Source organism: Leopardus geoffroyi, chromosome B4, assembly GCF_018350155.1.
Source record: "Leopardus geoffroyi isolate Oge1 chromosome B4, O.geoffroyi_Oge1_pat1.0, whole genome shotgun sequence".
Classification (NCBI taxonomy): domain Eukaryota; kingdom Metazoa; phylum Chordata; class Mammalia; order Carnivora; family Felidae; genus Leopardus; species Leopardus geoffroyi.
This window is the reverse complement of record NC_059341.1, coordinates 135551676-135573298: the sequence shown is the minus strand read 5'-3', so window position 1 is coordinate 135573298 and position 21623 is coordinate 135551676. Positions and strand designations below refer to the sequence as shown.

The 21623-nt window shown below is 46.8% G+C and overlaps 2 protein-coding genes across 4 annotated transcripts in view; both read right to left on the bottom strand.

Moving 5' to 3' along the window:
* Positions 1-21623, bottom strand: part of SREBF2 (sterol regulatory element binding transcription factor 2) — a 59127-nt gene that overhangs the window by 35199 nt on the left and 2305 nt on the right. Inside the window, exon 1 of one of the 3 annotated variants that reach the window (XM_045464632.1) lies at positions 5299-5521. The exons of the other annotated variants lie outside the window; for them this stretch is intronic. The gene's annotated coding sequence lies outside the window, so the exon portion shown is untranslated. Of the gene's footprint in view, positions 1-5298; positions 5522-21623 lie in introns of those variants that run through there. 3 annotated transcript variants of the gene reach the window in all.
* The window catches only part of CCDC134 (coiled-coil domain containing 134), a 38320-nt gene continuing 22227 nt past the window's right edge, over positions 5531-21623 (bottom strand). The window contains exon 8 of the mRNA XM_045464637.1: positions 5531-6183. Within this exon, the coding sequence (XP_045320593.1) occupies positions 6177-6183 (7 nt within the window). The 3' untranslated portion in view covers positions 5531-6176. The remainder of the gene's footprint in view (positions 6184-21623) is intronic.

Below are 21623 nucleotides of genomic sequence, written 5' to 3'. Positions count from 1 at the left end.
TCTTAGGAGGTGAACCACCTGGGCTAAGATGGCAAACCACGCGGCAATAGGGCAGGACTTCATCTCTTGGATGTTCTGTCTCCCCACCCTACCTCCAGGCCCTTTCTACCAACTTTCCTGATCAGTCAGGCCAAACAGGAGCTATCTCTGTGCTGGGTGAGTATTGCTTTTGGAAGTTATTGCTGGTCTCATCTTACAGTTTGGGACACTGGGGCAGGAAGTGGGTAGTGGCTGTCTTAAGGCTTTGGAGCACCTCCAGTCTCTGGCACTGCTCTCCGCGGCAGAGCAGGAATGCGGGAGTCAGGCTCTCACCCCAGGCTGCCCTCCCTCCTCACCACAGGTTAAGCTCTGGGCCTTCTCTCCAATAAACGTACATCCCTGGGCACTGCTGGTACCCTGAGGAACACCCAGGGATGATGAAGTCATGGATCGTTAGGAGTGGAGTGGATGGAAAGATCATATATGAAGTCCACAACAGTGAAATAACTTGGCCAAGGTCCCACAGCTCATCAGGGCCCAGCGAGGATTAGAACCAGTTCTCTGCCTCCCAGCTTCCTGTTCTTCCACTGCACCACGGTGCATGCATTGCCAGGTCAGGGCAGAGCAACCCCAGCCTTGGGCTCTATGCTCTAGGGGGCCCACCCTGATACTCCCCTGGTTGTGTCCCTTCTCTCTGGGCAAGGAGTCTGTGAGACCAAGGGGATGTCCACCTGGAAGCCATGGCCCCTGTCCAGATCATGCTCTAAGTACCTGGGACCCCTAAGTTCCCAGCCCAAAGGGCCTCAAGCCTGCCTCCAGGGCCTCTTACCCTAATTCGTCCTCCTCAAAACTTGCCCAAACCCAAGTTAATCCACAACTAACAAGTCATATCACGACTCCTTCCTCCCTTTAGGGCTGGTCCCCATTAGAAGTCTGGGGCCTCGGCTTTGTCCCAGGTATTTTCAGACATACAGTTCTTTCCACTGTCTTCACTTCCTCCCCCTTCCAGTACGTCCCTAAGTGGCTACTGCTTGCCCCTGAACTGTACACCCCCCTCTCTAAACATTCAAGGCCGCACGATGCTCTTAGTCACCAAAATTCCCCAAACCAAACACAAACCAAAAAAAGCCACTACTTCTTTTCACTCCCCCAAACTGTCCACCAGCAAGAACGTCCCAGGTCTTTAACAGTGTGTGTGTACACGCTCATATACGGAGGTAGCGGGTCTGGGCTACAAAGAATCTTATGTTAGGCAAGCAGAAAGCTACTGGGGTTTCCAGGGTGACCATACAGGACTGAAGCTCAGCAGTTCGACCTGCTGGCAAAACAGCATCTCGTAAGATTAAATGACTACGTAGTGGTACTATTTACCAACACCTCAACACTCTGCCGCGTCCCCTCTACACTCAGCCTGTTGTATGTGGGAGGGAGAAATGGGCACATTGCCACGTTGTAACTGGTACCAACCAATTCCAATTCCTCGTCCAGGAATTAAACTAAGAAATGTCCTGAAACTCAGCACAAAATTTAAACAAAACACAATTTAGTGCTGACACATTCCAAGGACAACACAAGATTTCTAAAAAATTTTTAAGAAAATGCTTAAGAGAAACCTAGTAATCTGCTGAGCTTCCCAGAGTTCCCATAAAAATCCCAACTCTGGGGAATCAACACAGAGGCCTGGTTTGTGAGCCAAAAGAACATCACATCCATAGAAAGCTAAGGTGGACACAAGGCAAGAGAGGCCAGAGGTCTGGTAGGTGGGCATGGGCTTTGGTACTAGGTGGGTCTCAGGAGGCCACCTAGTGTGTGAAGGGTAAGTCACCCTTCTACATCCTGGCTTCCTCACCACAAAAGGCTGCCTTAAGAATACTCACTCAGGGGGCGCCTGGGTGGCTCAGTAGGTTAAGCACCCCACTTCAGCTCAGGTCATGATCTCATGGTTCGTGAGTTTGAGCCCTGTGTTGTACTCTGTGCTGACAGCTCAGAGGCTGGAGCCTGCTTCAGATTCTGTGTCTCCCTCCCTCTCTCTGCCCCTCCCCTGCTTGCTTGCACGCACTCTCTCTCTCAAAAATAAACATTAAAAAAATTAAAAAAGAAAAAGAATACTCATTCCGTTTCTTTGTTGTAAGGATTAACAAAGATAATTTGTACAAAGTGCTTGGCAAAGGGCAGACCCTTACAAAGGTCCCTATTAGTGGCAATTCCAGAGCACCTACTGCCTGGGCAGTTGGCTCCCCGATCCCATCTGGTTGAGTGCTCTCCAAAGCCTTTCGTGGAGAAAGGCAGGGGCTGACACAGTGAAGTAACCTGCAAAGGTCACAAAGCTTGTTCACAAAGCAGGTTAAGAGTGTGTAGGCAGATGGGATGCAACTGCTTAAATTAAAAAAATAAATTCTTTTCAACCCCCACACGACAAGCTCCAGTGGTGTTATCTGCAGCCAGGCAGACAGGCACTGGGTTGAGTGGCGCAGAGGGGCCCATTAAGACCAAACGTTTGAAGGAAGAAGTAATGGGAAGAGGCTCTTTGAGCCCCTGCTCCAGCAGGGCACACCAGGCCTCCCCGGAACCCCATCTGGTCTGCAGTGACAGAGACGGGGAGGCCCTGCCAACCGGAACGAGGCCTGGAGAACCAGGGCGCAGGAGGCCCACCCCGGGTGCAGTTTTGCGCTAAAGCTCCAGGCTGTACCCTGTGGGAGCATCGTAATGCCTCGTGTTCCCCACTCCGATCACTGGAGTGCTGCAATCACACAGGCTCTCATTTCCACCGAGAGCCATGAAACCCAGAAAAGGGAGGCCTGGAGAAGGCACAGGTTTTATGGGGCTTTGAAAAATGAAGTTCCAGGGGCACCTGGGTGGCTCAGTCAGTTAAGCGTCCGACTTCAGCTCAGGTCACGATCTCGCGGTCCATGAGTTCGAGCCCCACGTCGGGCTCTGGGCTGATGGCTCAGAGCCTGGAGCCTGCTTCCGATGCTGTGTCTCCCTCTCTCTCTGTCCCTCCCCCGTTCATGCTCTGTCTCTCTCTGTCTCAAAAATAAATAAACGTTGGGGCGCCTGGGTGGCGCAGTCGGTTAAGCGTCCGACTTCAGCCAGGTCACGATCTCGCGGTCCATGAGTTCGAGCCCCACGTCGGGCTCTGGGCTGATGGCTCAGAGCCTGGAGCCTGCTTCCGATGCTGTGTCTCCCTCTCTCTCTGTCCCTCCCCCGTTCATGCTCTGTCTCTCTCTGTCTCAAAAATAAATAAATGTTAAAAAAAAAAAAAAAAAAGAATAACTGGATGTTTAAAGAAAAAAAAAGAAAAATGAAGTTCCAGAACCTGCATGGTGAGTGGAGGGCCAGCCAACTTGGGTCTCCTTGGAGCTCCAGGCCTGCAAACTGTAGCTTACCTGGTACCGATGTTCCTGGCGGTTACCATCTCCAACTAAGCCACAGTCCTGGTTTTTTCTTTTGTTTTTTGTTTTAGTTTATTTTTTGAGAGAGAGAGAGAGAGAGAGCAGGGGAGGGGCAGAGAGAGAGGGGGACAGAGGATCTGAAGCAGGCTCTACACTGACAGCAGAGAGCCCAATGTGGGGCTCAAACTCATGAACCTTGAGATCATGACCTGAGCTGAAGTCGGACACTTAACTGACTGAGCCACCCAGGTAACCCCTATGTTTTTTACAGTTTATTTATTTATTTTTGAGAGCGAGAGAGAACGCACCAGCAGGGGAGAGGCAGAGAGAGAGAGAGGGAGAGGGAATCCCAAACAGGCCCTGCGCTGCCAGCACCGAGTCCAAGGCAGGGGTTGAATTCATGAACTGTGAGATCAGGACCTGAGCCGAAGCCAGAAGTCAGGAGCCTGACTGAGCCACCCAAGTGCCCCCACACTCCTGTTTTTTAGGTGCTTCTTAAAGGGATGTTTGCTTAATAAAGTAACCTGGGCCCCAAGAAACTACACCTGGGTTTTGGTCCCTTTAAAAGCAGGTAACCAAAATCAGAGGCTGCAGCTATCACCTGTGCATTGCAACAACTCTGGAGCCTCATCCAAAGACACCCCAAGTTCACACGCACTTAATGGAGCTTGCAACCTGGAGGTAACATAAAGCACTCTGTCCAGCCCAGCTAGCAGGATCTACCTGAGAGTGAGGTGACCTGAAATCTGGGCAGATTAACTTTGGTCAGGAATAAAGAATTTAAAGCCCCAAATGAGGTAACATGGCCTCCAAACTGCAGTCAGCCAACAATCCTTTAGTGGCCATTTGCTACTTAGCCCAGTTAGGTGCTGAGAGCACCATTTTACAAAGTAGGTCATTTATTCTTATATTTTGTATTTATTACCCACCTTGTGTTAGATAATGTTTGAACGTAACTGTCTTTTTTAAAATTATAAAAGTGGGGCACCTGGGTGGTGCAGTCGGTTAGTGTAGGACCCTTGATCCAGTCTCAAGTTATGATTTCAAGCTCGTGAGTTCAAGCCCCACATTGGGCTTTGTGCTGATGATGCGGAGCCTGCTTGGGATTCTCTCTCTCCTTCTCTCTGCCCCTCCCCCGCTTGTGCATGTGCACACTCTCTCAAAATAAATAAACGTAAAAAAATTAAAAATAGAATAAAACTGTAAAAGTAACATTCACCATAGAAAATTCCAGAAAAGAATTAAATGAAAAAGTCACCCAGCCATTCCACCTCCCTGAGACATCCACTGTCAATGTTTCCATGTGTCCTTTCTACACAAGCATGCATGTGTGTGTGAGCAGTTTTACAAAAAAGGGGTCACACTGAAGATGTTATTTTGTACCCTCCTCCCTTTACTTAATAAAATATGAAAAGTATTCCGTGTCAGCCATGATGGATAGAACGTGATGGTTTGGGAGAGCCCCACAGCACTGTACATCAGATGGCACACAGCCCTCCGTCCGTCACTTCATAGTAACTCAGAGGCTGTGACTTCTAACGCCCAGTTCCACAAGCAAACCTCAGGTCTTTTTAAAGGCAAGGGGCCCTATTTATTGTGGTATTTATGTACTTCTTAGCCACTTCATATCTGTAAAACAGAGCTGTTTTATTAGGTTCCTTCCCTAGCTCTTAGTCTTTTTATTTTCTCTATCTTTTTTTGGTCACCTCTAAAGATTTTGAGCGTTGTAACCCGAATCTCATTTTCCCCATAAGCCCTATGGTTTGTGTTACACAGTTTTGCTTAGTGCAGTGATTTTTAATGAAGGTATATGTTGCATTATGGCAGAACTGACTGCATATAAATGCTAATATTGTGTAATGAAATGACATGGTTTTTGTGTTACACTTAAAAAGTCCCTCATCCCAAAGATTGTAAGGATATTCACCTAAACTTTCTTCATGTGTTGTTCATTTAATCTTTCACACTGGATCTGGCCAACAGGCATAAGAACACAGAAATAAGTATGGCATATGATGTTTGCAGGCTGATGGGAATCAGATGGACCACAACCAGTGAGCGAGAGGGAGGTAATCACAAAAGTTAATTCACAACAAGTGCGCTTAAGAAACAAGTATCCTGCTTTCAAGCTGAAGATCTTATCTTCCCTCCTAGAATCAAAAAAAAAAAAATCAAACCAGTATCACACCTGAGGGTCAATAGATAACTTTTCCTTCCTCCATTTTGCTATCTGTGATCACCACTGCGTTCTCGGGACCTGAAACGTTAGTTACTCCCATTCAGGTCACCCAGGAGAGCAGTTCAAGAACTGGGCTGTTGGCTAAACCCATCAACGCAGAAACCCTGAAATGCAAGAATATAAGGAACATAGGGACACTTATCACAGGCAACCGGGTGCCTAAATTCACTTCAAACACCAGGGGGCACATTTGCTAAAACACTCAGAGCACAGGGACAGCATCATACACTTCAAGGGGATTCTGGGTCACCTTCCTGGGGGACAGGGAGTCTGGAGGAGGGCTGAATGACACAGGATGGCAAACTAGTGACTCAGGCATCCTATATTTTAAGCGAGGGATGAGTAAACTCTTTTTACTGGCAAAGAAACCACAAAAGAAAATTGGGCAGGGAGGTGGGGGTTCTCAAATGCCTGTGTTTCATAACACAGAAATGTGTCACTGCATATATCAAGTATTACATAATAAAATAAAACATCTGAAAATTAAGAGAAAAAGAAAGCACAAAGGGAAGCCAAAGTCATTCTCAAATGGTCTTCTGGTCTCCTCTCCCTATATCGCTCTCTTCCTATCTGCCCAGCTGGATGTTAGGGGCAGCCTCAAAAAGTCCCAGCTGGCCAGTCCTGAACTCTCTGGTCCAACACAGCAGGAGACCCGAGCCAGCTCTCAGTTTCAACCAGGAGAGTGATCTTCAGCACCCCTTCAACTGTTCTTTCTTCTTCTTCCCTCTGCCCTAAGTTTACTATGAACTCCTGGCAAGCCTCTTTTCATGGTATCACAGTTATCTCTTTGCTTCGCTTCCATACTCTGCCTTGATTTCAACCACAGCCTCCTACCCAGTGACAAGTGTCTTCTGTGAGTATCTTGTTGGTCCAACAGTCTTTCAAATCAAATCAAATCTCTTAAACGCAAGTTTCAAAACTTCCTGCCAACTGCTCCCTCCTACTCCTAGGAATTTCACTTCCCACTCACCTTTGCTCATCATCCACCTGGGGGAAAAATACCCCCTCCTTTTATCCGTACATGCCTTTGTGGGGGGAGGGGAGTTGGGGAGGAGATCTTTCCTGAATGTGACTGCCATAGCACACCTTTTCTGCTCCTTACCACCCTCTTCCTTTCTGAATTCCATAATTCCATTTCAAAACCACTTAAATGACTTTCAACAAGGACTCTTCTCTACCTCAGACCCAGCCATCTTTGAGCTCTTGAACCCAATTATGATTTAAGAAAAATTACCCAAAACTTGAAAACAAAGCAGTGTCTGTGTGTGGAGATATATATATATATATATATATATCATACTGTGTCCCTTTAAAGTCATAGAGTCATAGTACAGGTAATAGTACCTACCGTGCCTACTAAAGGTCATCCGATGCTCTGTGGAAACAAACTTGTTTTTTTTTTTTATTTAATATTTATTTATTTCTGAGACAGAGAGAGACAGAGCATGAGGGGGAGGGGCAGAGAGAGAGGGAGACACAGAATCAGAAGCAGGCTCCAGGCTCTGAGCCATCAGCACAGAGCCTGATGCGGGGCTCCAACTCTCAAACCGTGAGATCATGACCTGAGCCGAAGTCAGTCGCTCAACCGACTGAGCCACCCAGGCACCCCAAAACAAACTTGTTTTGACCTGCTATTTATCACAGATTAGGTAAAGTTAGATGTTCACTTGTAGAAAATTGTTAGATTGCGAATGATTTCTCTCTGGTAAAAAAGATAAACTTTGTTTGTATTGCCCTGTAGGACGTTAACCAGTTCTGCATCTAAACTTGCAATCTTATTCCTGCATCCTTTTTTGTAAAAACTATGTAAATATCAGTTTCTTACATTCTCTTTTGATCCAGCTTTGTCATCCTGATGGTTTTCTCATTAATAATGTTAACAAATCTCTGATATGTGCTGATGATATGTTAGCTAAGAGTAGGTTTTTAATATTCAAAAAATTTTATCTTGCCACATTACATACAGGAACGTATATTTTTTAATGCTTTTCTTATAGATTATGCTTCACAAGCACATGGACAAAATCTTCCACTCCCCTAAACTTCTCCAAGTACTAACCATTCTGGCAGTTAAAAACACTGGCATCAATTCACTGAAATGCTCCCCAAAGCAACTTTCATGCAATCTGTAAAAATGGCATTTATGCTTTCTGAACCAAAACTGGAAGGGACATGTCACCTCACAATGGGACAAGATATTTCTGAAATTCAGGTTATCCTGGGAAATCTGGACAAATCTGCTATTTCTGCAAAGCTTCTACTTTTGGTCAAGTGGGTATGTAAATGCGAAAGGATTAAAACGTGTGGAGCACCCACTGTGTGCTGGCCTAGAGAGATGATAAAAAATTCACAATCACAGCAGCAAGGAGGACACAGGGAAGGTGCAGGTGGAACGGCCTCTTGTGGGAACTGGACTGAAGGCTGCTGGGCACACAAAGGGAATTCTAGGCCCAGGGAATTTCAGAAACCAAGGCTTGGAGGCACAGAGCTGGCACAGTGGGCTGCTGAAGAGAATGGACAACTGCCAGGGCACCGGGCTGGGCAGGAGTCAGGATCAAATCATGACAGGTTATTCTATAGCTCATGGTGATGAACTTGGTCCTTCTCTTTATTAAAGAAGGAACAGTGAGTCATCCAACAATGTTCTAGGAAGAGAAATCCCTCTGGCTCAGCGGCTGCTCATGCTGGTTTGTACAAGGGGGCTGCTGGCTTCCCCAGAACCCCCTAACGTGTGAACGCATTAAGTATCATTCTGAGCACAAACTCAGGGCTGAATTCCGACTTGAGAGGGTATCAGCATAGCTGAAACAGAAACCTGGATAACTTCATCAACTGATGAAGAGAATCTTCTGAAAACTGATTAAAGAAAAGGTCTGGTTATATATGAGGTTCTAAAAGGTGGTCCACGTTGGGAAACAGGCCACCTCCTGGAGAGTGTGAAGGAAGTGTGGCAAAGAATCATATTAAGGGAGAAAAGCAGAATATCAAAAAAAAGCTAAACCAAGAACTAACTGGAAGGCCAAACCAAAAAGGGATTCCCAAGTAGAAGTTCAAAGAGTACTGGCTGAAGAAGACCTGGCTATCTATTAGCAAAACCGAACCATGAATCTGTGAATGTAATTGCTGTGCTGCCTTTGGAAAAAAAAAAATCTCCCTGAGGCTAATTTTCTTGTAAGTATGGGAATAATCCAAACTCTGACATATACACATTTTACATTTATTTTCCTGTCCATATATACTGCTGTCCATACATCTAGAACATAAAATGTATTTGATTCTTTCAGTGTTGTTTTTTAAATTTTTAAATAATAATTTTTTTTTTTTTTTTTTTTTTTTTTTGAGAGAGAGAGAACAAGTGAACAAGGGGCAGAGGGAGGACAGGGTGAGGGGAGGGGGGGGTGGAGGGAGAGAGAGGGAGAGGGAGAGGGAGAGGGAGAGGGAGAGAGAGAGAGAGAGAGAGAGAGAGAGAGAGAATTCCAAGCAGTCTCCTCACCCAGCACAGAGCCCAACATTGGGCTTGATCCCACAACCATGAGATCATGACCTGAACCAAAATCAAGAGTTGGACGCTTAACCAACTGAGCCAACCAGACACCTGTTTTTGTTGTTGTTGTTGTTGTTATTGTTTTTTTTTAACACAACAAACACTAAAGGGTGTCATCTCCAGGTTAGATTCTAATTTAACCCCTGAAAAAAAGTCAGTGGTCATGCTATTGATGTTTAAAAGCAAAAATAACTCTGCAACAAAACTAATAAACTTATTTTCTAACTGGAAATCACATTTACATTTTATTTAAAATTACAGAGGTGGTTATGACTAAAATCAAATTCATTTCATATTGATTCTGTGTGGACAACACAGTAATAGCTATCACACTGATACTTAGTACTTTATATAAACCCTGAGACCAGTATTATTAATAAGTGTGGAAAATAAGGTTCAAATAAATTAAATAACTTGCCCAAGCTCCCCCCCCCCCCCCCATAAACTACAAAGTGGCTGAACCAAGATTTGAACTGAGATTGTATTTAGGTCTGAACTTCTCCTCTATGCTATTTTCCTCTACAAAACAAACATTTCTTAGATTTTATAGTTATGCTCATCACCACTTGGGAGAAAGATGCAAGAGAGACCTGGAGTGACAATAAAGTAAGGAGAATTTGGGGGAAGGGGTGTCGAGGGGGGTGCTTATGTAATCCATCTCATTACTTCCAATATTAAGTTCAAAGCTAATGGAAGGTTAATCTCAGGGTAAGCATGCGTGTAACTGACTCACCAAGGGAACAGGGGAGAGATATTTTTGCCTGGCTATTTGTTTGTGAGCACACCTTCCTACCCAAATGATTAACTTATTCTCCAAATGAGACTTTCTGCCTTGACGAGATGCTCTTTCTAGAACAGTCTTTTTAAATCAGTAAAGACACATCCTTTAAGACACGCATTCAAGAAACATTAACTGAGTTTGCTATGCACCAGACACAAAACTAAACGCTTCAAAAGAGGCACATGCTCTGATGGTGAAACCCTGTGCAAACATCTGCCAGGGCCAGGCACCAAGTGTTAAGATAAAGAGGTGCACAATGCAAGAAGAACCTGTATAGATAGCATGTTGCTTAAAAAGCCTTTGTTGTTGTTGATTTTTACTGCTATTTACCTGTTTGTGTGTGAGTATATATTTATACACAAAGTTTAAATATGTTTTTTGTTTTTGTTTTTTACTGAAAGAGAACCTCATTAGCACTGTCTCCCAGTTGTTTTTGCTTTTAACACTTGGCTGGCACTTTCACACATACTGTGGTATATATCTTCAAATCACCCTGTGAAGTGGTGGTTTCAAGTCCTCTTTTAAAAAAAGAGTCCATACGTGTAAAGTACTTAGAACAGTGCCTGACACATAAGTTCTTGAAAAGTGATGGTGGTGGTTACACAGGAAGAAACAAGTCCAAGTCCAAAAAGGGGGTGATTTTGCACACAGTCTTAGGCAGGTGGGCAAGCGAGCGGCAGTGAGGTAGGAACCTCCTCCTCTTCCTCTTCCAAAGACTGTGCTCCTTTCACAAGCACCCTGCACCAGAAGTTGCCCCAACAACCACACCTTGGGGCTTCCTCTCCGGAAGTCCTTCATCATGGATGCCCCGCCTCATGGCCCAGGCCTCACAATGCTGCAGTCAGTAAGCCAGCCAGCCGCACCACCCATGCAAAAGCCCCACCCTGGGTCCCAGCCAGCGAACCTAGGCCTCCCAATCCTCAGGCAAGTTAGAGGCATCAGATTGTTGGCACCCCACATTTGAAAGGCTGTCCCTCTTTTTCCATTTAGGACTTTGCAATGTCTGCTCTTAGAAAGAGGTCAGGACTAGACTCTGAGAATAAGAAAAATCTTGAGGCAATCAGTAGTAGCAATAATAAAAATAGTACAGTAATTGTTAACATTTACTAAGCTCTTACTGTGCGTCAGCAATTGCGTTAAGCGCTTTGCATGGTTTCCTCATTTAATCTCACAACACTTTGAGGCAGATACCATTATCGCTTCCACTGCACTGACAACGAAAATGAGACACAGAGAGGTTAAGGAACTTGTCCTACGTCACCCAGTCGGCAGGTAGTGGAGCTGTAATTTGAGGTCAAGTCTCAGGCACCACCCTGTACAGATGCTTTGGCTCCATTATTGAATGGATGTCACCAAACAGACCCTGGCATCAGGCAGATGCTCATTAGGTGCCTCGCTCATGAATGAGAGCCCACAACCCCCACCCGGGAAGGGCAGGAGCGTCATCTCAGGTCTTCCTGTATTTCCTGTCTTCACCTGCTCCCGCCCTGCACCTCGGCTCTTTCACTCTCCTGGAACAAGAGACTGAAAGGTGAGCAAGATGTGGACAGCAAGACTCCCAGGAACCAATCCTGCATTGTCCTGTTCTAGAAGACAAGGGCATCGCACTTCATGGTGCCAGATAACCAACCGAGTGTCAACAAAGTCAGGTGCGAGCTGAACCACCCTCCCGACTCTCCTGGGGGCACAGTCTCCACAGCAGGGGATCTCAACCTTGTTCAGTTCTAAAACCAGTCAGGCAAAGGTGAAAGACCCCAACAACCCACCATCCCATCCTTCCACTCACTGCCCTCCCTGAGACTAAGGACAAAACAAATACTCGCAAAGCAGATTATGAAGTTGTGCTATGAACACCCACCCAGCACCCACAGACACTGTGTGCTATGTTGCTGGGGGCTGGAGGATGCTGAGCACCTAGCATGGGTCCCAGCCCAGGGCAAGGATTCCAAAGGGGTGTGGTTCCCTCCCCACCTTCCCATCTCAAAGGGAAAACCCAACCAACTCTCATCCACTGTGACAAGGGCAAGAACAGACAAGTGCCTCACAAAGAGAGGGCTGTCAGAGGGGGTGCCTGGCTGGCTCAGTTGGTGGAGCATCTGACTCTTGGTCTCGGGATCATGAGTTCAGGCCCCACATTGGGCACGGAGCCTACTTAAAGAATAAAAAAGACTTAAAAAGAAAAAAGAAAGGAAAGGCTGTCTGCGAGTGGAGGAAGGACTGATCCACACTGTCAGGCAGTGGATGAAGAGTTTTAGGAGTTAAGAGAGAAGGAAGGTCATGGCAGACAGAGGGAACAGGCTGAGAAAAACCACCACACCACCAGGAAATGCCCTGCAAGCTGCTGAAGGGCAGAGAACGTGCAACAGAGTAGAGAAGTGGAGCGGCTTACAGTCATGTTCTAAAAGGCCTTAAGGGCACCATAAGGCATTGGATCTTATTTTGGAGGCAAGGAGAGGCACAGAAAATGCAGTGGACACTGGCCACTTTCGTTGTTTGTCCATCATTCAACCCAACCCTCCCATCAGCACCCTGCTCTTCCTTTCGGAGAACCCCCGTGAGTGGTCTTGGTGGCAGGTGACGCTTCCCACCAGGCAGCCCTGATTCATGCATACCCGCACCAGGAGCATGACTCTTGCTGGAGTGACCCAGGAGAGCAGCAGCCCGTCAGAAATCACTGTCGCAGTGGGGTCCTAACCCTGTTGCCCCTGGGCTATCCTTAGCTCCTATCCTTAGCTCCTAATGCTACCCTAAGGCTATCCTTAGCTCCTAACGCTGCCCTAAGGCTATCCTTAGCTCCTGAGCCTCCCTTGGTTCGGGCCCATTTTCCAAGTCGGGCTCTGCAGCTTTCCGGTCAGTCCGTGCACCATTGTCCTTCCAATAAACTCCTTTTCTGTTCAGGCTAGCCAGACGCAGTTTCTGCGGCTCACCGCCCAGCCTCCAGACTGATACAGAGCACACTGAAGCACAAGAGGGAGGGACCGGGTCAAAACCGTGTTTGAGAAAGATAACAAACACAGTTATCAAGATTGTAGTCTGTAAATCACCCACACACCCAAATGCCTTTCCAAAGGGCTGTTCCCTCGGCCTAGAATATGACTCCTCTCTCCTGCCCCTTTATCTAGCCTGAAGACCTCAGCTTATAAGGTACCTCCACAAGAAAATTCCTCTGATCCACCTTTCCACTAGTTAGGTGTCCCTCCTGGGCGCCATCCCAGACTTCCCACACTCAGATCTCAGGAGGTGCACCCTGGTGGGTTCTTAGACACATTACAGTTTGAGAAACTTGATCCCACGGTGAATCACATGTTCCCAGAACGTGCCAAATAACTCCCAAGTTTGGTCCAACTCTGTCAAAAAGAACATCATGACACTTTTCCCTTGTAAAGTTCTGTTCATTCTTCCCTGACATCTCAGCTCAAATGTCAAAGTCCTGTGAAGATACTGCTAATTCCCTTCCTTAGTGCTCAAAACACTACTTGGAGTTTGCTTCTCTGCTATGGCCTCTGTTGCATTTCTCTTTGTATTGTCTGGTTGTTTAGATGTCAGCTCCCTGAAAGTCGGGACTGTTTCACTCACCTCCAATACCCCAAGAGTCTAATGCTGTGCTGGGAATATAATAGATACTCACTCATGCTGAACTGGTTTGAACACGTTTTAAAAACTGTATTAAATTTTTTAAAAATAACTTCTGACCAGAAGGGGTTCCTAGACAGCTTTCCTGAGTCAGGACACATCCCACCTCATTCCCACGGGGCAGAAAAGTATATGGGATCCCATGTTAGAAGGCCCAAATTCAACTCCTGACTCCATCAGCATGGGGAATCATGGGCAAATTATTTTATCGGTCTCAATGTCTCATCTGCAAAATGGGAAGAAAAAGGAAGCATCTACCTCACAGCACTGTTAGAAAGACAAATGTATCAGAAGGACTTTTGTAAAGTATAAGGCTTCACCATCAATTTCGCACTTAGGAAGAAGGATGATTTCCCTTTTGCTGTGGGATAGAGAGGGCCTGAACTGAGCAGACACCAGTTTAGGTAGCTCTGCATCTGGTTCAGCAGTCGAGATTTCATCACTGGTCCAAACCAGACTCTGAACCCAACAGACCAGTTTCACAGGCCAGATGCAGCAGCCAGATTACAAGGGACATTTAGACACATATTCATTAGCAATTCCAAAGGCCTAAGGAATTCAGAAAGAGCTCTGCTTTTCCAGTTTCCAAACCAGTCAATGGTTTAGGATTAGTTTCTAAACAGAGGTTCCCCAGGGAGCCTCACCTGGTGGCCCAGGCTCTGGGATCTAGCTACTCTTTAAAAAATTCCATCAAGTCAACCAAGTTTAACCCTTGAATACTGTGGTCCAGACGTGCAACACTTTACCCTGCACTCTGTGACTAGTCCTTTGTGTCCCGCCCACCACACCTACAAAAACCCTTACGAAAGGAAAAAATTATTCTAAAAAGAGGCCCTTTGGTCCTAAAAGTCAACTTGCAAAGTGAACTTCCTTATTCATTCTCAGATAGAGTCAAAGGAGAATGTCAGTTCCTGCCTTCTTCCCTTTATGTGTTTTGTCTGGAGCACCTGTGACATAGATGTCCCCAGTCCCCACCATACAGCAGAAACGAAGGCTCAGAGAAGTGCTGCAGGACGCAGGGAAGGTCACTTGAAGCGCTAGCACAGAGCAGACCCCTCCTGGTAAACACATGTCACCAAGTGTGTACCTGAGCGGAGGATCCCGGGTCTCTCTGGCCTTAGCCCACCACACACCATCTTGTGTTTGCAACTTGGAAGCCACATCAGACAGAGATGTGGCTGGCACAAGACACAAGGAAAGTACATGGGGTTTGGAGTTAGACCCGTCTGGACTGAAGTCACCTTTCTACCACTTACGAGTTGTGTGATCTGGGCCTCGGTTTCTCATCTGTACATTCCACAGAATCAGGAGACAGGATTAAAAGCTACAACATTTTGGGGTGCTTGGGTGGCTCAGTCGGTTGAGTGTCCGACTTCGGCTCAGGTCATGATCGCACACTTCGTGGGTTCAAGCCCCACATCGGACTCTGTGCTGACAGCTCAGAGCCTGGAGCCTGCTTCAGATTCTGTGTGTGTGTCTCTCTCTCTGCCCCTCCCCTGCTCACGCTCTGTGTCTCTCTCTCAAAAAAAAACATAAAAAAAATTTTTTAAAGCAACAATGTTTTAGAAGACAACACAGGTAAAGGGCCATACACACTGTGTGAGGGCAGGGTCCTCGCTTACCCTGCCAGCACGGTATCCAAAGCCCAGCTCAACACAGGCCCTAGGTAAAGGTCTGAACTGCAGGTCTGACTAGACGCTGCTGGGCCCACAGCTGGTGCTGCAGACACAGTGATTTCAAAACCTGGTGACGGATGGAAAAATAGAGGCGACTGCAGGGACAGTCAATAACTAATAAAAAGATGAATCACATTCTCCTAGGGAACACCAATGACTTAAGGTTCAAAGGAAGGTATTATGAAGACAACTATTCCTAACAAAGGGTACTTCCTAAAATGCCTGCCGATTTGGGTGAAAAGTAGCCGTAAGAGAATTACGGTGAAAGGAAGCAACTTCCAGAACACCACTTATAGTGATGGAAAGCCCCCAAATTTTTTTCAGAGAGGACACACTGAAATTTCGGGGGCGGCAGGGGCTGCCGCCAAGAAACTATATGAAAGGGAGCGCAGGCAGAGAAGAAAGTCCCAATGGAACCACCTAAAACAAGAAACCAGTTTTCAAGTCACCCAAAGCAGAGAGCCAAAAATAAGGAACTGCTGTACATTAAGGGGCAATTTGAAAAGTAGAGAGAGCAAGCAAACAAGATGGAAGCGGCAGAGGTGTCAGCCAGTCTGAACCACGAGCGTCCCAGGCAAGCGAAGGGAACATGTGAGGCAGAGGAAGGGATCGTTCAGAAAGCTGGTCGCTACTCACTGTCCAGTGGTCCTGAATACAGAAAAGTGAGGCACTGGGAGGCCAGGACGGAGGGGTCTGTATATTGTGGGGGGAGGGAGAAGGGATGGTGTGAGCTCTAAACTGGCACCCGTGTGGCAAAGTCAGGCGGAATAAAGGGACCAGAGTCTAGACTCCGCCGGGAAGCTGACGGGCACAGGCGCTCTCCTACACACCGTGGCGGGCATACACTGGCACATCTTCTGTGGACAGCAGTTTCACGGGGTCTCTCAAAACCACAAACGCATGGAGCCAGAACAGAATGTTAGTTCCTGCCCCTTCCTTTTATATGTTCCCCATCATTTGACTCTTGTGGCATCTGTGATGGAGATCATCACCAGCCCCACTCCGACCCGGCAATCCCGCTTCTGGTCCTTTATCCCGTGCTTACACCCACACGTGTGTGAAAATGACGAGTGTACAAAGCTAGTCACCACAGCATTGTCTTTAATAGTAGGACTGGAAGCACCCTGAAACGTCCATCAGAAAAGGACTGGATGAATGAAAGCACAGCAGTACATCTATGCAATGGAAAACCATGCAGCCCTGAAGACTGGAAAGATCTCTGATATACGTAGTTAAGTGAAAAAAACAACAACAACAACAACAAAGGCAAGGTGCAGAACAAAGCTTGTAGCATGCTCCCTATCTGTGTAGGGATAAAAAGGGGAGCAAATATTAAAAGCCATGCTTATCTGCTTATATTTGCATTAAGGAAGTTTTGAAGAAGGTAAAGAAACTTAAGAATGAATTACTTGTGAGGAGGCGGGGCTGGTGGGTGCTAAGCAAATCGGAGCAGGGCAGGGACAGGACTCTTCACAGTCCTTTCTCACGTTTTTTAATTTTGCCACACGAATGTATTGCCTTTTCAAAAAAATAAAGATATTTTCCAAGTGGTTAAGTCCCAATCACCACAGTAATCACAGTAATTTACAGCAACTGGAGAGTTTCAAACATTAGAAGGGCTACGGCTGGCAGGGTGAAGACCCCTTGTGTCGCGGCGCTCTCTTTGGGAAATACACACCAATGAACTGACTCCAGAGTCATGTCGTGTTCAGGACAATGGTATTTATTGTCCTGCAGGGACATGGATATGCAAGGGCCTGCCAGTGCAGGGGGGTGGGGGTGAAGGGTGGGGGGTTAGGCAGGATCATCCGTCTATTAAAGCTCAACTGTTTCAACATCTAGCAACCTGTCAGTGAAAATGTTGTAACAATTCGTGCACGTGTTAATCAAGCTCAGACAGCATCCGGAAGATACAGACAGACGATTTGACCATCAGAACGCGCTTTTTTGAATAAAGTCTTTTGAGAACTTTTTAAACTATGAAATGGAGGACAGAAGAGATCCAGTGAAGACAAATACAAAAATATATTTTTAAAAAATGCCAATACATGAGCTGAGTAGGAGAACAACAGAAAAGACTGTTCAGTGAACATTAGGCCGAAGGGTGTGAGTGAGAGTGTCAAGGGCAAAGGCAAACACACCCGGGAGGGAGGAGAAACCCAAGGAGACTGGTTCAGTGGCTCGAGCGAGCGACCCCAGAAAACTTTATATCCCAGGAAATGGAACTGGATGAGAGCAGATCAGGAGCTAAAACCGGGTAGAAAATAAATAAGCTGTGAGCAACAGCTGTACTTTCAACGCAGACATTAACCACAGTGATGTATACTCAAGTGTCAAAACAAAGTTTGTCTTGAAAAAGCTATACACGGGGCTAGAAAAGTAGATCTGTGCTTTACCTCACTGAGCAGTTTCCCCAAGTATGACTCACCGGAGAAACAACGTGTTTGGTTTCCACACCTCTCCTCACCTCCCAGTGGGGTGTTGCCCACACCCTCCCAACACTCACCCCTGGCTCACCCGGTTGGCCACTCCACACTCCCCACCAGACGTGGACACCCTGGCCGGGGGCTCCCACAACACCTCTGCAGAGTACCCCTTCGCTGCCGGCTGGTGTCGGGGTCTCTTTCAAAGATGGAGCTGACCGCTGGGAGAAGACAGCCGAGGACAAGGCAGTGCCACCCAAAGGCTCCAGAACGGGAAGGAAGTTCCTCCGCAGGCTGGGGCACCGCGTGGGCGACCAGCAGGAGGACCGCATGAATGCGGGTATCTGACACAGTGAGCCCCACCCCCACCCCCACCGGAGCCCACAAAGTAGAGACAGCGACTGACAGTTCAGTCACATCAGTGTGTATTGCCATGGAATTCAGAACACCCAGGATAAAGACAAGACCCTACAAACTTCCAGAGGAGAAAACAGCTGGCACATGAAGGATCGGGAATCAATTGGTATCAGATCTCAATGAGCAGAAGCTAGAAGACAATTAGGCGATGCTTGAAACTTTTTTCATTTCTTTTAATGTTTTTATTTTTGAGAGAGAGAGAGGGAGAGAGAGACTGACCAAGTGCGAGGCGGGGAGGGGCAGAGAGAGAGGGAGACAGAATCTGAAGCAGCCTCCAGGCTCTGAGCTGACAGCAGAGAGCCAGATGAGGGGCTCAAACTCGTGAACCGAGCTGAAGACAGACGCTTAACTGATGAGTCACCTAGGAGCCCCATCAAACTTCTGATATAAAATTAGGTCCAACCTAAAATTCCAAACTCATCCAAACTATCAAATTGACATGAGGGTAGAACAAAGATATTGTAAGACAGCCAAGGCCCCCCGCCCCCACCCTAAATTTACTTCTAATGTACTCTTTCTGAAGAAGCTGCTGGAGGATGTGCTCCATCAAAATGAGTGAAAAAATACCACCTAGGGAACAGTGGCTTCAATTATCACTCCCCAGGGTGATGACTAAGGTAATCCCAGGATAAGTGCGGGACACCGGAGCTAGACAAACATCAGATGGGGCAAAAAAGAGGGAGCGACAAGGGGGTAAAAGGAGCTAACTTCATATTGAGAGCTGCTGTCACAAGAACTAGGGCAGAATTCATTGAGAGAACACAGAAAGTTAAGCAAGTGAATAACCGGTATTATTACAGGGCCTGGGAAAAATACAAACAGCAACAAAAAATGTAGAGGATTGGGGCGCCTGGGTGGCTCAGTCAGTTAAGTGTCCGACTTTGGCTCAGGTCATGGTCTCGCCGTTCATGGGTTCAAGCCCCGCGCCGGGTTCTGTGCTGACAGCTCAGAGCCTGGAGCCTGCTTCTGATTCTGTATCTCCCTCTCTCTCTGTCCCTCCCCTGCTCACGCTCTGTCTCTCTCTGTCTCTCAAAGGTGAATAAATGTTAAAAACAAAAAAAAACTTTTTTAAATAAAAAAAAATGTAGAGGATCTACACACGAGAAACAAAAGGCTATGTCCAGACAAACTCCTGCACACAAATGTTCACAGCAGCTTCATTTATAACAGTTCAAAAGTAGAAACAGCCTAAATGTTGGTCAACTGATGAATGGACAAATAAAACATGATGTATCCACACAAGGGAACACTCTGCTGCAACACTGATGAACCGTAAAGCCATGCTAAGGGAAGGAGGCCACATATTCCATTTCTGTGAAGCGTTCAGAACAGACCAATCCACAAGGACAAAAAGTAAAACAGCTCACTTGAAAAGTTTCTTGACCCTTCTCCAAAGAAAACAGCTGCCTCTACTTGCCATCATCCACTCACTCCCGACCTCTTTTTGGCTTATCTAGACTTGGACCCCTTCATCTGACTTCTCTGTCAAAGGCCGACCTCCCAACTGCCAAATCCCATGACTCCTTTCATGGCCTCGTCATCCCTGCTGTCCTCTGCAGCATGATCCCTGGCATCCACTAACCACTCCTTGAAAAGTTCACCTTCCTTCAGTTTTCTATCACACTTTCCTCACCTGACCTGACTTCCCAGTTCTATCTTCTCTCACCTCTAGCCTCAACTCCACAGTGACTACTCTTCAATCTCCATCCCCAGCTTTGACCTTTTCCTGGGTAACTGGCCTGATTTCCTAGTGGATGACCTCCCGCCCACCAGCACCTCAACCACTGCACATTTAAGACAAATGTTTATCATCTCCCCCAAGCCAGCTTTTCCTGCTGGCTTCTGAACTGTCTCAATGCCGGAGGATCAAAGCCCTGATGGGATCACAGAATTCCACCTCTACTCTGCCTTCAGGGCAAGGCCTTCACTGAGGCCCCAGCCTGTTATGTCCACCATCTTGCACAATGGCCACTTCCTATCCAAACCCCATCACCCCCTTAGTATTATCACCTCACACCCGAATAGCTGCAATTCCCTCCTAAACTGGGCTCCCTGACTCCAATCCTCCTTGCCCATCACCACAGTTGAATTCTCTTAAAACCTGTGATTGATGCGTCATTTCCCTAGTTCAAAATCCTCAGCAGGTCCCTCTCCACATTCCACAAAACATGTGCATCAGGTATGAGGACCCCCCAGTTTGGCTCCAACACACCTTTCAGACCTTATCTTCTACCGTTGCCTTATACACACCACGTGGTCCAAGGACTCACTAGTAATCCTTGATCTCTAAGGCAGCCATGTGATGGTCATGATTCTGCCACCCACCCTTTTGGGTCTTACGGGAAGGACACCTCTGTCATTGTGCCTTTCCTGATCCCGGTGGAAAAATATCTCCCCTCTCTGCCTTTGCAGAAGACCTGGTTTGTTACAACACGTGAGGCGCATTCTCACGACGCGGCTATCCACCATAAAAGAAAGTGCCCTAGATACTCTATCATCAGAGGACCGGAGGCCTGGGACAGCAGATCATCCTGCGGTGGAACGGGGCCCTGGAGACCAACTGACACATCATGCTTTGTTGGGCCTACAGTATGTTTCTTTAAAAAAAACAACCAACCGCTTGGAGCCACCATTTAAAAATGTGGACATTTCACATAAAAATCCTGACTTGGGTACCTCTTGAAAAAGAGATGGCAGATCCCTTTGCCAAGAGGCCTCCCTCACCTAAATTAGTCTGCCCTAGTCATTCTGTATAACATGAGCCCGTGTTATTTTCTTCACGTGTCCTGCCAGAGCTATTCATTTAAGTGATTTGTTCCTCTTGTGTTTCTTCCCTCAAGAATTTAAGATCACTGAGAGGGAAGAGAACGTGGAGGTCTTGTTCAAAGCTATCCTCAACACTCTGTCCACCATAGGGGTACTTAGGAGCCACTCAAGACATGTGCTGAATAAATGAATGGATGTGGCCTCCATGGACTCACATCTTTGAAGGGCACTCATAGATTACAGCACAGATGAGGTTGCCCAGGGAAGGATCTTGCCCAATTGGTCTTCCAGGAGGCAGACATGAAATCCCCAGGCTGCAAACTATGCAAACTGCACACCATCCCCCAACACACACATCAAGTATATTTATTCATTCTCATGGTCTCTTCTTCCTTACCTGACTGGCTCTGGAAACAACGGGGCAGGTTACCCCTGATCTAACCCAGCCCCAAAGGCTGTGTCTAGTACAACTTAGAATCCTGCCCAGCCCAAGGTCACTAGATTCATTCAGGTAGTCCACAAATACTTATTCTAAGTGCTAGAAACACAGCATGAAGGAAACAGAAGGACCTGGCACTCATGGAGCTGAACTTCTGGAGGGGGAACGGATGCATAAGAATTCAGGAATATTTGTAACTGCAGACCACTGGCCTTCAGCCTGCCCAACCCTTCTTGTGCTCCAAAACCTGGTCAAAGTCCACCTCCTTGGAGTGGTCTTCCTGGTATGCCAGCCTTGACCAGCTCCCTCAATGTTGACTTTCACTTATTGCTCT